This window comes from Mixophyes fleayi, chromosome 3, assembly GCF_038048845.1.
Source record: "Mixophyes fleayi isolate aMixFle1 chromosome 3, aMixFle1.hap1, whole genome shotgun sequence".
In the NCBI taxonomy this organism is placed as follows: Eukaryota; Metazoa; Chordata; class Amphibia; order Anura; family Limnodynastidae; genus Mixophyes; species Mixophyes fleayi.
Window position 1 is genome coordinate 26,471,720 of NC_134404.1, and position 16,402 is coordinate 26,488,121.

At 40.7% G+C, this 16,402-nt stretch overlaps 1 protein-coding gene across 2 annotated transcripts in view; it reads left to right on the plus strand.

Moving 5' to 3' along the window:
- Nucleotides 1-16,402, plus strand: part of LOC142143421 (cytochrome P450 2K4-like) — a 39,979-nt gene that overhangs the window by 11,611 nt on the left and 11,966 nt on the right. The window contains exons 2-4 of one of the 2 annotated variants that reach the window (XM_075201257.1): nucleotides 6,055-6,217; nucleotides 11,228-11,377; nucleotides 12,053-12,213. In XM_075201257.1, coding sequence (XP_075057358.1) covers nucleotides 6,055-6,217; nucleotides 11,228-11,377; nucleotides 12,053-12,213 — 474 coding nt within the window. The remainder of the gene's footprint in view (nucleotides 1-6,054; nucleotides 6,218-11,227; nucleotides 11,378-12,052; nucleotides 12,214-16,402) is intronic. The other variant, XM_075201258.1, reaches the window with a different exon arrangement.

The following is a 16,402-nucleotide window of genomic DNA, read 5'->3' on the forward strand; positions in this document are numbered from 1 at the left end:
TTGCTTGTCCAACAAATCTCTTGACCCCTGACCCCTCGCCAATACCCCTGCTAAGCTGTGTAATGTCTAACCATATTTCCACATTGTCAAGGCAATAGAGTTTCTGGGATCCGTCTCGGGACCCTTGGTACTAGATGTGGCAGGGATGAAATGAAAACAAGGAGGCAGGATGAAGGTCTTGCTCATGGAGGATGTGCTCTATTCCTGTACACCAGATCTTAGGATGATGGACTGGACGCTGTACTGAAATAAATGACTGGAATCTAGACCTGGTGGTCTGGAACCTGGATGCAGGAACAGGGGGACTGAACCTCAGCCAGAGACTCAGTACCTCCAAGAATCCAGAAATTCAGACGAATATAGTACCAAAACTGGGACTGGGAAGGCTCAGAACTCAGGCATCTGATTATCGGGGGTGACTCAGAACCTGAGACAAGCCTGTACCCAGAGACACAGAGATGACTCCAGAAGCTGGAAGACTCATAGCAGTAGATTGCTACTTTAATTAGCCAGTAGGCAAGGCAGGGATAGGCTGAAGAGATCTGGGTCCACATGAGTGGCAACAGCTGGAATCTGCAGGCAAAATGAAGCAGCAAATAAACAGCAAATAGCGGTAAGCTGGAACCAGGAACTAGGAAAGTGTTGCACAGGCAACTAGCTGAGTGTAGGAGGTGACTTTAATAGTCTGCAGATGGAGCCAATTAGTGGATGAAGTCAGGTGCTCAGAGTAAGCAGGATGTAGCAAAATGTCTCACCCAAGATGCAGCCTCCAGTGCAACAGACAGACGTCACACAAAGCCAAATCAATAATCATAATCATACCACCTATGAATACCTTTGTATTTCCAATACATATCATGTATTAAGTGTAGGTATCACAAAAAATGCATGTATTCTGAAGGCATGGTCTCCAGGTAGCTTGCGCCAAAAACTTGAGCACCCTCAACAATCACTATAGTGCCTCCCCAATACTGCCTGTCTACTTTCCTCAGCTAGGGTCTTTAGTACATCCTCTGTAATGGCGAATATGTCCACGAAGACCCATCTAGCAATCCTGCTCTTCACCCTCCTTTTGATACCCCCCAATATGTGCAGAGTAGAACCTCAGAACTCCCCCGGTCCTTTGAACCCTGAGCGTCACTGGACTGACTCCTCTGCTGGTGCCTAACTCTTATGTGTGACTTGAGCAAGCTAACTAATTTACTAGGACAGGCATCATCAGAAGAGTCTCTCCTACCACTAGATGTGCCGGACCCAACATACCCTTGTGAATTCAATACAGACAGTCCATACTCACTGGCTACCTCCGGCAGAGACGAATTCAGGGCCGCGGTCCTCAGTCGTGACTCTGTAATGGAGGCCTCCATTACACTGGGTCATAGACTGACGGTACACCCCTGAGACATAACAAGCTGCTTCAGGTGACAAACATTCATTAGAAACACATCCTACATGATACAAGACATCCCCATGTGTCCAAACCCTGTGGGAAGTGGGGGACACTGAACTAGGTGGAGATGGCAATTGGCAATGGGTGATGGCAAATGTGGAAAGTGGGTTAGGAGGAGAATTGAGTGGGGTAGAAGAATTACTATTGTGCATTATCGAGGAGTGGACAAATGGGAGCCCCGGCAGAATGAGTGGGCGCAACATAAGGGTGACAGGGAAACTATCGGATAGAAGGAAAGGAGATTGAAAAAAACATTGGGCGGGTTATGTCATTGGTTATTGGTGTATGGGGCAGGAAGGGAGCTGGAGGGTGAGGTGGCTGATAAAATTAGGGAGAAAAATGGTTGGGGTGGTAACTGGGGCAGAACATCAGTGTAGTAACAGGATGCAAGGTGGGCTGCACACAAAGGGGTTTATTTGTGTTAAAGAAGGGGCAAAAATCAGGGGGGTAAATAATCATTACATGGAGGCCTTGGTGGGTGACTTTAAGGGTTTGGTGCAGGCAGAAGCATTGGAAATGAAAGCATGAACAGAAGAGCCTGCCACAATGAGGGGTCATTAGGACTGAGGACGGAGAGCCTTGTGGTAGCAGCACGATGCCAGCGAAAATTTGGCCTAGAGACTGATGGATCCGCATCCCCACTGTTAATCCTGGTAATGGCGAAAGGCCACAGCTTGAAGTGCCAGAAGTGAGATGTATGCCAAGGGTGGGTGGGGCGTAGAGAGACAAGGATCTACAAATGCAAAACAGGAAATTAAAAAAGGGGGGTAGAAAGCCAGATAAACAATGTACATGAGAAAACAGGTGAAAATGGATATGAAATAAACTGGAGAGTGGCAATAAAGGAAAAGGAAAGAGTAAGGGCACAGGGGACAGCAATAAAGTCAAACAGGTGGAGAAACAACAAGCAGAAATTCAGAAATTAATAACTGAAAGCAAAGCAGACAGTTACACAGCCTGGGATCCAAAGGTAAGAGGTAGAAACAGGAAGCAGGAGAACATATAAGGAAGTTCTGGGAGGAGCTCACCAAAAGAGGAGCTGAATTTGTTACTCACTGCACAGAGTGGAGTGCTGGTACAAAATAATCAAAGTCTCTGGTTTTTATATCATTCAGCCCTATTAGGGCTTCACTTCTTTTTTGTCAGGGTTACTAACCTATCAGGCAAATTGCGAAAAAAGAATATTAAAAATAGCAGTGCCATAAAACAGTCAACAGAGGATAAAATCAGCAGCTATGAAAAAAAGGTAATATCCCAAGGCAAGTATCAGGATACATATTCAAGAATCAATGAAAATCAAATAAATCCCACACAGAAAACAGCAAAACTGGACCTGTCACAGCTAAAGTTAATTGGTAGATGAAAAGAATGATAAATAAATATAATGAAAGGAGAAGTATGGATACTCAAGGCCACATATTATACATGGAATTACCCCTAAACACCATATAATCAAATCCTAATAAAATACAAAATAATAGCTGTATGTACGAAAAAGCTATTAAATTAGGCAATATGTATTAAACACCAAATGATAAAAACATAGCTATGATGCAATCTTATTTATTGGTAATAATAAAACAAAAAATGTCTACACTATAAGTAGATATACATAATACAGGCTGGTAGACTAAGTGAAGACAGAACATTTCAGTCTGAAATTAGTTCAGAACGTTTTCGTGTTTTCCATTACGTAACACAGGCTTGCATCACTCTTGTTGTGCAAGTTGTGCAAGTTATGTAATTGTATTTAATATTGAATAACAGAAGCACTTTAGAAATATTTATATAAATATTATATATAGCACTAAACCACCTACACCTCCTGGAACCATACTATGTTGTAACTCGCTGTTGATATTTGTGTGCTTTGAGTCACTCTGAGTTGAGAATAGGCGGACAACATGCTTTGCTAAGCAGACTGCAATCACCCATGCCATTGTAATTTTATAAAAATTATATAAATCATAATCATGGTATTTTAAAGAAAAATTAATCAATCCCATACTGGAACACTCTTGGTTTTGCACACTAGGTGGGGGCATATGTCGTACCGGCTCACTGTTTCCGACTTCGGGCTGCTGCCGTTTTCATTCCAACCATCACCAAGATAACGGTCGGGACGCTCAGTTATACAACGTTGCGTCCCACAAATGTGGACAAGCAGGCTCATGCGCAATAGGTATAAATTAATTAGGCAGCCTCCTGTGGCTGATCCCTGGGGCCAGGGTGCCTGATTTCTGATTGGGCAATTCTAGTATTGAAGACAGAGAGGGCTTAGCCTCCCTGACGGTTATAGAGTCCTGTGTGCTACACACTGCTGACCAACTCCAGTCCTCTGGATATTCTGCTGACTTCTATTGACTCCTGTTGTGACCCTTGGCTTGTTTCTGAACCTTGCTTAAATTCTGATTGCCCCTGACATCTGCCTGTTTATTTGGATTGTCCTTGCTTGTAACCAGCCCTGACCTCTGGCCTGTCCCTATTGTTCCTGCTCGGTACTGACCCACAACCTTTGGATATTCTCTTATGGGCAGCATGGTGGCTAAGTGGTTAGCACTTCTGCCTTACAGTACTGGGGTCATGAGTTCAATTCCCAACCATGGCCTTATCTGTGAGGAGTTTGTATGTTCTTCCTGAGTGTGCGTGGGTTTCCTCCCACACTCCAAAAACATACTGCTAGGTTAATTGGCTGCTAACAAATTGACCTTAGTCTGTGTGTGTTAGGGAATTTAGACTGTAAGCTCCAATGGGGCAGGGACAGATGGAGTGAGTTCTCTGTACAGCGCTGTGGAATTAGTGGCGCTATATAAATGGTGATGATGATGATGGTATCTGTCTCCTCTGGGTAGCCTCCACTTCTGTGCTATGGTCATCATTGATAAACTTTTACTATGCTAGAGTGAAGTACTGGGGGCGTCAGAGTACCTTTGAGCACAACTAGTTCTATGGGAAAGGTGGCTGCTATAGGAGACCTCTCTCCGATCTATTATAAGTTTATCTAGGTAGCCATTAGCCCTAACAGTACCACCCTAGCTACATCTCCAGGCTAATCACCATCCTCTTTCTCTCACTAAACTGTACAAGTTAACATTTATAAGCATCATCTCTTTCTGTAGAAGACCACAACACATATTTCTAAATATGATTTTAAGATGGCAACTTTGCTCCTACATGCCATTCTGTCACTTGACTTCAATTTCCAGTGAGAGCCAAACAAACTTTTCCTGGTCACCTTATCACTACACACTAGAGATGTGTTTGTAAATGACCTTCACTGTGTTTATTTGTTGCTGGAGGGTGCCCAGAAAGTGTAGAGGAAACGTAAAAATATGCTTTACTTTCTAATAAAATAAGATCTAATATTATCTCAGATTAAACTATATTAGTTTTTTTTACATTGCATATCTTTGTGATGGCAGAAAGAAGTTTACAAAAATGTAAAAAATAAAAGGAAGCGTAGAGTCTATTTGTGCCTGCCAATATTTGAAATAATTTACCAAGAGCATTCTGCTTATGGAAAGGTGTGTCCTTCTATGTCCCACCTGATTCTCCGATGCCCAGAGTTGGACACTTAGCGCCTGAGTCATTAAGGAAAGTAAGGCAAAAAAAGAGCTAATGTTCTCATGGACAAACCATGTGGGGTGCAAATTATTTAATTATTTTGCACATAAGGAAAATACTGTCTGCTTTATCATGTAGCACATAACTACTTGATATCTTTATCTTTATACTGAAATTTAAAGTTGAACTAGGACATGCCCCATCTCAACTATAAATCTGATCCCACATTTTAAGTTTACCTCCCCCTCCAATGCAACATGGTTTTGCCCAAGTGCAAAGTTACTCCTTTTTTTGCTTTACTTTCCTTAATGACTCATACAGACACTATACAGAACAAGTAGTGCCAGTACTTACTGCTAATAATAGAATACAATCATCAATTTTTGCTCCCATAATTTAAATTTTAACAAATAGGCCTCTTAGATCTAAACAAATCACCATAAAGAGGGTCAATTAGGCCTGTAGGGTATTTTCTGCCATCTAAATCTTCATTTCTATGTTTAAGAAAATGAATGCAGTGATCATGTTAAAAATTAAAATCAGGCACATTAACAGGGATAAAAAAGTACAAACACATATTTTTAAACTCAAGACTACCTTAAAATCAGTAACAGTTGGCAAATATATTAGAGAAGTTGGTTGCAAACCAATTGGGATGTGTCATCTAACACTTACTAAATAAGATTTGAGAACGATTATAAAAGTCCAGCAGCCCAGCCACATTGAACTCTTAGTTGATTTATTTTTGTCCAAAAATTGAACCTCAGAAACATAAGAGAGTATAATTTCATGTTATAAGTTTTGACTACATTGTACATCAGTAAAGAGAATCTAATGCCATACTGCCACTTCTACTATTTTCATTGTAAAATTATCAAATTCCATTAACTTACGTTTTCTATACCGCCACTTATAAATTTCCACTGCGACCACTGGTCATATCACAAGCTTAGGAAAGTGTTGCTGTTTTACTTTTTTTCCCCTCATAGTAAGTTTTTTTTTATACTCACATTTTATTATTTTTTTAAATTATATATTAGCTCGCAAAGACCTACGGCTCAGTATTTAGTGTTCAGATGGGTATGAAAAAGATGGTGATTTTAGCCGGATATGAGACAGTGAAAGACGCTCTTGTCAATAATGCTGAAGAGTTTGGAGAAAGGGCAAGAGCTGAAATATTTCATAACATGGACAAGGAAATGGGTAAGTCATTTTGAAGTGATTGTCATTTTTGTGTTTTAGTCAAAGTTATTCTTTAGTCCAGTGGTTCCCAAACTGTGCGCCTAGGCTCCCTGGGGTGCCTCGGTGATCTCACAGGGGTGCCTCAGACAGGACCAGTGGTAAGCAATGCGGGGGACTACTTGGTAATAATTTTGGCTTAGGGGTGTCTTGAAAAAATTAAGAGACCCTAAAGGTGCCTTGAAGTGAAAAATTTTGGGATCCACTGCCTTAGTCACAATTAATCAATAGTAAGAAGAGTAACTTCTTATTCCCACAATGCATATGTCTGTTAGGAATCCACAGGAAATGTGAGGTGATGTTCAATGCATATAATGATGGTCTAGATACAAGCACACTGGATATAGCTGTGTCATAATCCACTTACCGGGTTCCTGCTTAAGCAATGTTCTGATTATGCCAGTGTGGACACACGGCACTTCTGTATTTCGGCTGTTTCACCTGACCTATAGGCGGTCAATTCAAATCTCCTGCATATAAAAATCTTGCATTGACGCTGCAGCAGTGTCAGATCACCAGGTTTCTTTACTCACTCTATGCAATGCCCCTGCAGTTTTCCAAAGCATTATCAACAAAATATTTCGGTACCTCCTTTACCAGTTTGAGGTGGTATGTCTCTTGATATCCTCAAAATCTACAATCCCATTGGTGACATGTAGTGGAGGTTCTCACCCATCTCAGAACTAGCAATCTGTTTTGCAAACTGAAAAATGCATATTGAGGAAAATCAGTTGCCTTTACTACATTATTTACAGTATCGGACTTCAAATTGACACTGATAAGCTCAAGGACATCACCAAGAGGCCTCAACCTTTGGGACTCAAGGCTAACCAGCGATTCATAGACTTTGCAATTTATTTTTGCCAGTTTTTTAAAAATGATTCCACTTTGGTTGCTCCCATTAGGTCCTTGACAGGAAAGATGGTCAATTCCAAAGAATGGCCTTCGGATGCAGTGCAAGCCTTTAAACTTCTCAAAAGTGCATTCTCTTCTGCACCAATAGTGCAACAACCTAATTGTCTATGTCTATTCTTCGTGGAAGTTGATGCTTCGTCTTATGGAACTGGAGCTGCCATTTCTCAATGTGCCTCCTCTGGGAAACTTCATTCCTGTGGCTTCTTCTATCGTAAACTTCTACCCGCAAAGAAAAATTATGTAATAGGAGATAGAGAGCTCTAAACCTTTAAGTTAGCTCTTGCAGAATGGAGGAATCTCCTGGAGGGAGCCCAGTTCCCAATGAATATTTACACCGATCAAAAGAACCTATTGTATTTACAGTCTTCCCAGTGCTTGAATCTCCATCAGGCAAGATGGCCACTATTTTTCTTTTGCTTTAATCTCATCCTTACCTACTGCCCAGGCTTTAAAAACAAGAAATTGGATGCCCTCTCACGGTCCTTTGATCCTTCTGACATGGAACCTCCTGACCAGAATACATTCATCTAAATAAATGTATTGTTGCCACTACTCATTCTGTGGTAACTAATTATTATCTTAGCAACTCCTTTATCCTTCCTAAGTTCAGTACCAAATTGTTGCATTGGGCTAATGCCTCTCACATTTCCGGTCATGAGGGCATCAGAAAAACCTGGGAACTGATCACTCTGAGTTTTTGGTGGCCGCCTTTTGCCACAACATGTTTCCGCATACTCCATCTGTGCTCAGCATAAACTGTCTGGCCAAGTGGACTCATTCTGTTACCTGCTCTCGATTGACCTTGGTCCCATTTATTGATGGATTTCATTACTGACCTGCCTCCTTCCAATGCTTGCACGGTCATCTGGGTCATTGCACATCGCTTTTCCAGGGCTGCTCATTTTGTGCCTTTCAAGGGACTTGTGCTTCTACTTTAACTGATCTCTTCATAAATGATGTCTTCCATTTAAATGGATGTCCTCAGGAGATTGGAAGCAATCAGAGTTCCCAGTTTGTATCTAATGTCTGGAGAGCTTTTTGTAGGAATGTTGGTATCAAACTTAACTTCCCCAGCATATCACCATAGTCCAATGGGTTAACTTAAAGAACTAAGAAGAAACTAAAAAGTTTAAGGGTGTATGTCACAGCTAATCAAAATAATTGAGTTGAATCACTATTCTGGGTGGAGTTCGCTCAGAAAAATCACTTCCATGAAGCAATATCAAACTTCCAATTTATTGCACTTTATGACTCTCTTCCTATATTACCTACCTTACCCAAAATTAATCTGAAATGCCAGCAGTAGACTCTTGCCTTTGAGACTTTGCAGCTATTTGGACTCAGTAAAGAAAAAGTTGTACAAATTATCTTATTGTTATAAGGAAGTCTCTGATAGGAGGAGATGTTCTGTGCCTAATTGGAAAACCTGAGACAAAGTTTAATTATTGACCCGCAATCTTCGGTTATGAGTACCCAGTATGAAATTAGCACCCAGATTTATTGGTCCCTTCAAAATGATAGAAATCATCAATCCAGTAGCTTTTAGGTTGGGCCTACCTCCTGTCTCATGGATACCTAATGTATTTCAAGCTTCCAGTGGTTACAAATCAATATATTCCTTAAACAAGCCACCAACATTATTTCAGGAGCAGCAGGAGTGCGGAATCAGACAAATCCTGGATTCTCGTATTTCCAGAGGTACTTTGAAATTTCTAGTAGACTGGAAAAGTCACAGACCTGAGGAACACTCCTGGGTAAAAGCCATTGATGTACCTGCTCTTCGTCTACATAAACTCTTCCACAAGACGTTTCCTGATAAGCCTTTCTAGCGTGGTCAATGTCCACCCTTATGAAGCGGGGTACTATCACAATCTACTTACCGGTTCCCCACTGACAGTGAGGCGCACAGCACTTCAGCATGTTGGTTGTGTCACATGACTGCTGCTGTAGGCGGTCAAATTAATTCTCCTGCATTAAAAAATCTTGCTTTGACACTGCAGCAGTGTCAGAGCAACAGGTTTCATTACTTGTCTGACTACCTCAGTTTGCTGCACACCTGCATTAGACCGTTGGTTATTCCTGTGACTTCACCTTTGGATTCTGACGCTGTACTGCACTGACCCCTGTGTACCAGCTCCATGCTTGTTTGACCTTCTATTTTGGATCCAATTCTGTACTGCGCTGACCTCGTATATACCAGTCCCCAGCTCGTTGACCTCTTTTTGGATGCTTATTTATCTCCTGTTGTCTCCTACGCTACTGTGTCCTGCCTAATGGCAGTCCAGTGGACAGCAACCTGCAAGTTCCAGGCAGCACAGCTCATCCCACCTTATGGTGGTTCTTGGTGATCACTGGGGAGCTCGTTAGATTCCGTACACTGGTCAGCCAGCACCAACCTGGGTTAAGATTTGGAATCCATCTTACTTTGGAGTGTCCGTTACAAGCAGTAATCAGGAGAAACTAGGTGAAAACACAGACTGAGGTAATGCAGGCGTGTGTAATAAGCCAAAAAGCATTGCAGGAATAAATGCAGGAGTATACAGTCTATTTTGCAATATAGATATATAAACAGTCTTTGTTGCAATCCATTAATGTAATAGTGTGTCAGAGGAAATGCTGGTGCAGATTTTCATAGTATTTTAGGCAGTACAAAAATATAACAGTCCAGTGATCACTGTAAAGCTCCACAAAGAGAGAGAAAATGATATGTACTGCAGTCTATACCTGGGGATATTGAGTTGAGCTATATGAATAGCATGCAGGTGCAAAGCCAGAAATTAAGAGACAAGTGAAAGCAGATTCTGGAACTGAATGCCCATAGAACACAGATTCAGGAACCAGGAAGCTAGTGTCCATGCTGTCACTGGCAATGAGTGCCGGAGAGCTGAGAGCTTATAAAAGGCAGTATTTTAATCAGCACCTGAACTGTATAGCAGATCTGAGTAATCAGCAGAATGCAAGGCAGGTGAAAACCTAATAATGTCACAAGATTTCCAACATCTCCTAGATAATCTGATCTGATCACTTCTCCAAGCCATAATCTACCTATACCATTCCCATTTCCTCAACACCACAACCCTTTCTCGAATGCCACTCCCTTAACTATTAGAAATTGATGTAGGCCCTCAAAAATAAGGACTGTTAGGAGCAGAGCCACCATCAGAAATCATGGGGCCCAGTATGGGCCCCCCTATGAGTGCCCCTCTCCCCCGCTGAGCACCCCCACCCTCCCCCTGATGAGCGCCCACCCCATGCACAACACATACTTACCTGGGGGCCCGCTGTCTTGCAGTCCGCTGGTCTCCGCTACTCTGTCTTCATCTGTCACAGGCAGATCACATGATCGCAGGTGGAATGATTCCTCCACCCCTGCGATCGCATTCTGGTGCCTGGCTGTCATGGTGACAGCCAGGCTGAAGACAGAGTAGCGGAGACCAGCGGACTGCAAGACAGCGGGCCCCCAGGTAAGTATGTGTTACGCTGTTGTACCGGGCCCCCTGGTGAGCCCTGCCCACCGGATGAACATTTGGAGGCAGGAGAGAAAAATGGTGGTACTTGGAAAAGAGGCTGCGCTGAGAGATGGTGTCTTTAGAATTGGTGATATTAATTTATGATTAAAGAAGGATGAAAATCTGACAGTGGAGGGAGACTGGTTGAAAAGGTGGGAATGCATTGAGAGAGTGGAGAAGTTGGTAGGCAAAAGAGTTGAGGTGGCAGGTTGAGCTGATAAGATGAGTGCAGAGCCTTCATCTTCGGCTACCTGAGAGAAAGAATAGAGGGTGAATAGAATGTGCATGAGGTGGAATTTGCGTCAACTCTGTCTTTGAAGTAGGTGGCAAAATCACCAACTGAAAAGCCCTGTGAATATTCATACTTAATAAATAGGCCTCCTTCCATCCAGTCGGGACATTAAATTAATAGCATTCACACTTATTAAGTCAGCCTCTTTCCATCCAGCTCAGTCTCTTATTAGATGAACAGGTCTCTGTTTGGAATGACAAAATGAGATAGGATTGAATGTCCATATTCAAAACACACTCATAATTTTGAACATTTCAGGAATTATTTTATCACATGGCGATAACTGGAAGGTAATGAGAAGATTTACTATAACAACACTACGTGATTTTGGGATGGGAAAAAGTACAATTGAAGAAAAAATTGTTGAAGAATGTACCCACTTAATTGAACATGTTGCATCTTTTAAAGGTAAAGTATGTTTATCTTAATAGAGCCCCATTGTTTAAAAAAGAATTTCAGGACATCGAATAACATGATTTTAGTCTGGATGTCAAATTAAATCAAATGGTTAAATTATTTTCACAATAATACTGTTACTAATCAGTAAAACCATAGCCTGAATTATTAAAAGAAAGGAATTAAGGGCCTGATTGATTAAGGATCTTAACTTGAGAAACTTCTTATTTCAGTCTCCTGGACAAAACCATGTTACAATGCAAGGGGTGCAAATTAGTATTTTGTTTTGCACATAAGTTAAATACTGACTGTTTTTTCATGTAGCACACAAATATCAACTTTAAATTTCAGTGTATAAATAAGCTATCAAGTATTTGTGTGTTACATGAAAAAACAGTCAGTATTTAACTTATGTCCAAAACAAAATACTAATTTGCACCCCTTGCATTGTAACATGGTTTTGTCCAGGAGACTGAAATAAGAAGTTTCTCAAGTTAAGATCCTTAATCAATCAGGCCCTAACTGTTAAAATATTTGTAAAGGGGAATATATCCTAAACTGTATGTATATAACTTATATATTAATATGGACTTATTATTCACATTTGTTGTTTGCTTTGTTGCTTTGTAAACTGCATAAATTAATTACTTAATTGTTGTTAATTTTGTTCATTAATGTTTTATCTAGGAAAGCAATTTGATGACACTATGATCATGAACGCTGCTGTGGCTAATATAATTGTGGCACTTTTACTTGGCCATCGAATGAACTATGAAGACCCACAATTTAGGAGACTATTAACCTTGACAAATGAAAATGTTCAACTTTTAGGAAGTCCAATGGTTTTGGTATTATTTTTGCTGTTATTATTATTATTATTATTATTATTATTATTATTATAATTATTAATATTATTAATAAGATTATCACCATTGATTTGTAAAGTACCACAGTACTGTGCAGCTTCAGGCAGTGGGGAAAACAGAGCATACATAAAGCAGAGACATATAACAGACAAATAAATGAATGAGAAGGTTTTCTGGATCGTATGTGCTTTTGTCAGTGTTTGGGGTGGGCTGTCATGCGGATGAGGATCAGGATTTTCTTTGATGTGAGTCGACTGGTTTGGTTGGGGTTTCCGAGGCACATCGTAGTGTGTTGCTGGGTGGTGTAGGGTGATTCTGTTCTGTTCTGGAAAAAGGGATGTTAATGGACTTACCTTTTTGTGCTTTTTTTTTTGTATGGTATAATAGCAGGTGTGTGTTCCTTGTTACTGTTATATTTTTCTCTTTTTCCCTTTGTCTTCTTTGTTTTACCTTTTCTTTCTGTGATATCTTAGTGTGTGGTCTGATGGTTCACGTAGTTAACCTGTTAAAAAGAGACAGAAGAGAGAATAAGGTGGGAGAGGAAAGGGAGAGGGAGGATTCTTAGTTGGTTTATTCTATTTTGCGTGGTTATAGCTCTTTTACATTGGATTTAGCTCGTTTTCTGCATTTAAAGCACTTTTGCTGCGTACTCTACAAAGAAATAAGCACAAAAATATAAGCCCATTAACATCCAGAACAAAACAAAATCACCCTATAGCCAAACCCCACAACAACACACAATGGTGCACCTTGGAAACTCCAGCCAAATAAATGAAGAAGATAGATAGATTTGCACTTTGAGGTAAGATTAGCACTAAATCAATTCTAAAAAAAACCCTTTCTATTTTATTTTATTCTTAGATGTGTGTATCATCAAATTAGAAATGAAAATGACTGCTTCTTTTTGGAGCACTAATAGTGATTCACATATTTAAATAACACGTTTTGCTAAATAAATGAAGAAGTAAAAACAAATGGTAGAGTTGCCTCTGCTCATGAGATAGATTACTATCTAGTGGGAAAAAGGCAGTGCTGAGACAAGGGGAGCGAGTGTGACTCAGGGTGGCAATTACGAAATTAATTTAGGTGGTACTAGGGTAGGTAGTAATAAGGATTTGAAGGCTGGGAAAGAGTCTGCTCAGGTGTGGTAGACAATTTCATAGGTGGGGAACAGCAGGCGCAGGTGAGAGGTGGTTACCAGAGAGGAAGAGAGTGTCACAATTCGGAGGTCTAGGAGTGCCCGAAGTGTTTACCCGGTCTTAGCACTACCCTCCTTGAGGTTCGCAGTCTAATGGAGAGGGTCTACTGTTTTTTGTACGGCACCATATATATAAAAATCAATAATAATAACAATCCACTCCATCTATGAACAAACTTTCAGGTTCAACTGTAGTCTCAGTCGGAGACCCCTGCTCTCCTGCTGTCCTAGTCAGAGACTTGTGCTCTCCTCCTTTTTTAAACCCAATTCTCCTCCAAAGGTTCCGATTAAACCATCATCCAAGGTTACCAAGGCCTCAAATTAATCTTCTATTCCAAACATCCCGCCATCTTCCTTCAATGGAGACGTTGTGCAATTTAATGCCCTTATTAAATTTTGTTAACTTATTTTCCATAATTTACCAATCTCCTAGATAACCAGCAAAGGCAAGTTTATTTCCTTGTCCGCAACTTTATAGAGAAGGCTCTGGAATGGGCAAACCCCTTTATTGAGACTAGAGATCCCATCCTTTTGGGTTTGCAGCTTTCTATTGATACAGTGATTAAAGAGTTTGCTCCATCACTTACAGATTTTACTTACAGTTCACATGTGCCGTCTTCAATATCGCCAGTTATTCAAGCCTTGGAGTTGCCTTTACGTTCAATTCAATTCAATTAGAACAACCCTGTGACTCATAAAAAGAAAGTGAAGAAGAAGAGAGGGTCTTCTTGGTCTCAGCTTTCCTCAAGCACAAGTTCCTTACATTTTCCGCCCTTCGGAAATCTTGTAAGTTTAGATGAGGACTTTTTAGCTACGCACCCAATTCTAGACTATAATTCAGATTTTTTTGACCGATCTTAATCTCCTTGTGGTTTAGGTATCTGGAATCTGCCTCTGACTGCAATCTTGCATCTCCTCACTAGATGCTGCTGTGCCTTCCCCTGAGCTTACCTGCAACTGATTATGTCTGGAGTCTGTCATTATATGTATCCAGACTGCAGTGCTGCTGTACCACCAAAAGGGGCTGCTGTTGCACCTGGCCTATTATTCTTCCTACAGGAATTTAGCTCATTACCCTTGGATCCCTTGGACCTGTGGCGGGCCTTTATAAGACTGACTCTCCCTGCAAACTGGGCCAGTTCATATGTTGTCTTAACCAGTGCTAGTTCTCCTGTGTATGGATCCTGATTAACTTCCTTTTGCACCAAAGGCCAGACGGTCCACCACAATACCAGGGAGAAGGCAAGAGTGAAGTCACAATGAAGCCGGGTCATAAGATGAAGACCTGCTTTTGCACCTCATCTGATGACCAAGACCTGAGGTCATTGTGACTAGACTCTTGCTTTCTCCCTGGTATTGTGGTGCACTGTCTGGCTATTGACCACTGGATTGTTTGCACCTCCTGCAATCCAGCTCCTGTGCATGCAGTCAATTTCATATTTAGCAATTCAGCTCATGTGCATGCAGTCTATTGCACATCTAGCAATCCAGCAACTGCAGTCTGTTGCATCCCTAGCAATCCAGCTCCTGTGCATGCACTCTGTTGCTCCTCCAGCAATTCAGCTCCTTTGCCTGCTGTCTATTGCACATTTAGCAATCGAGCATCTGCAGTCAGCTGCACCTCCAACAATCCAGCTCCTGTACCTGCAGTATATTGCACCTCTAGCAGTCCAGCTCCGGGACATGCAGTTTGTTATACCATCTGGTATCCGATTTCAAGCTTCTCAGCTTACCTGTACCTCCATGTACTCTTGACTGTAGACCATTACACCATCTCTGTTTCAGCCATCAAGCTATCAGCTTACCTGGACGTCCGTGTACTCTTGCCTGTAGACCATTACGGCTTCTCTGTTCCAGCCATCCAGCTTCCCAGCTTTCCTAGTTACCCTGTTACCTATACTGGCTCTACCTTCTCCAGGTGGTCTTATTGTGCATGCAATTAACTTAATCATCATTCTGCATATATCTTGCTGACTTGTACCTGCTGCTTTACCATTTATTGCATCCTAAGCCTGTGTAATCTGTGTTTTAAATAAAACCACTTCTTTTCACTTATGCTCTCTCAGTGGTCTTTTTATTGGGAATAAAGACACACTGGTTGCATCATTGATAAAGAGATCCGATTTATTTTAGAAAACCCCAATCTTAAGCATATATTAATTACTTTTCTACTATTAAAGATGTGTAACACATATAAAAAAATATGGCAGGAATAAAAAAGATAGTGGCATGATGACTATTACAAAACATTCAATAAGCTAGGACATTACTGATTGACTCAACTTGTCTGCCACAGTTTTAAACATAAACTATAGCTCTATGTAATAGATAAAGTAACATTATTGGCTATTTCTGAATATACTGGCTAATTTTAATCAAATGGCAATGTTTGAATGTATTGGAAAGATGATTTGGCATTAGTTGATCATTTTTCACTACTCATCACTCTTTACTCTGGTACTATGATTGGGTCACTCCATGTTATTCCTGACATTTCTATAATGTAGCAAAGTCCTAATAATTGTTAGCTGTTATTGGGATTTATGCTGTTCAGTTTCTGTAATGACTTATAGGGTTCTTCAGGCTCCAAATGATGTCTAGCTCACTAGATCCTCTGCGGCTCACTCATTAAGAAAGGTGATCAGCAGAAGGCCCAACAATAACAGTGGAAGGTGCAATACTTTTAAGTATTACTTTAAGACAAATGTTATAGAATTAGATTGTAGTAGGATAAAGAAAAAACAATTCTTCAGTCTACTTCATAAAAAATGATGTTATGAACTGTATGTAAAAGAAATACATAGCAAGAAATGATCTAGCAGTGTTAGCAATAATAATGATTTATAACAACCAATCAAGATATATATTATTATGTAGATGTTGGTTCCCTCAAGTGTTGGCCACGTTCCCTTCACATACCAGCAGACATTAAGTGTGGATGCACACAGGTACACATATGTGGTCTTGGCTGAG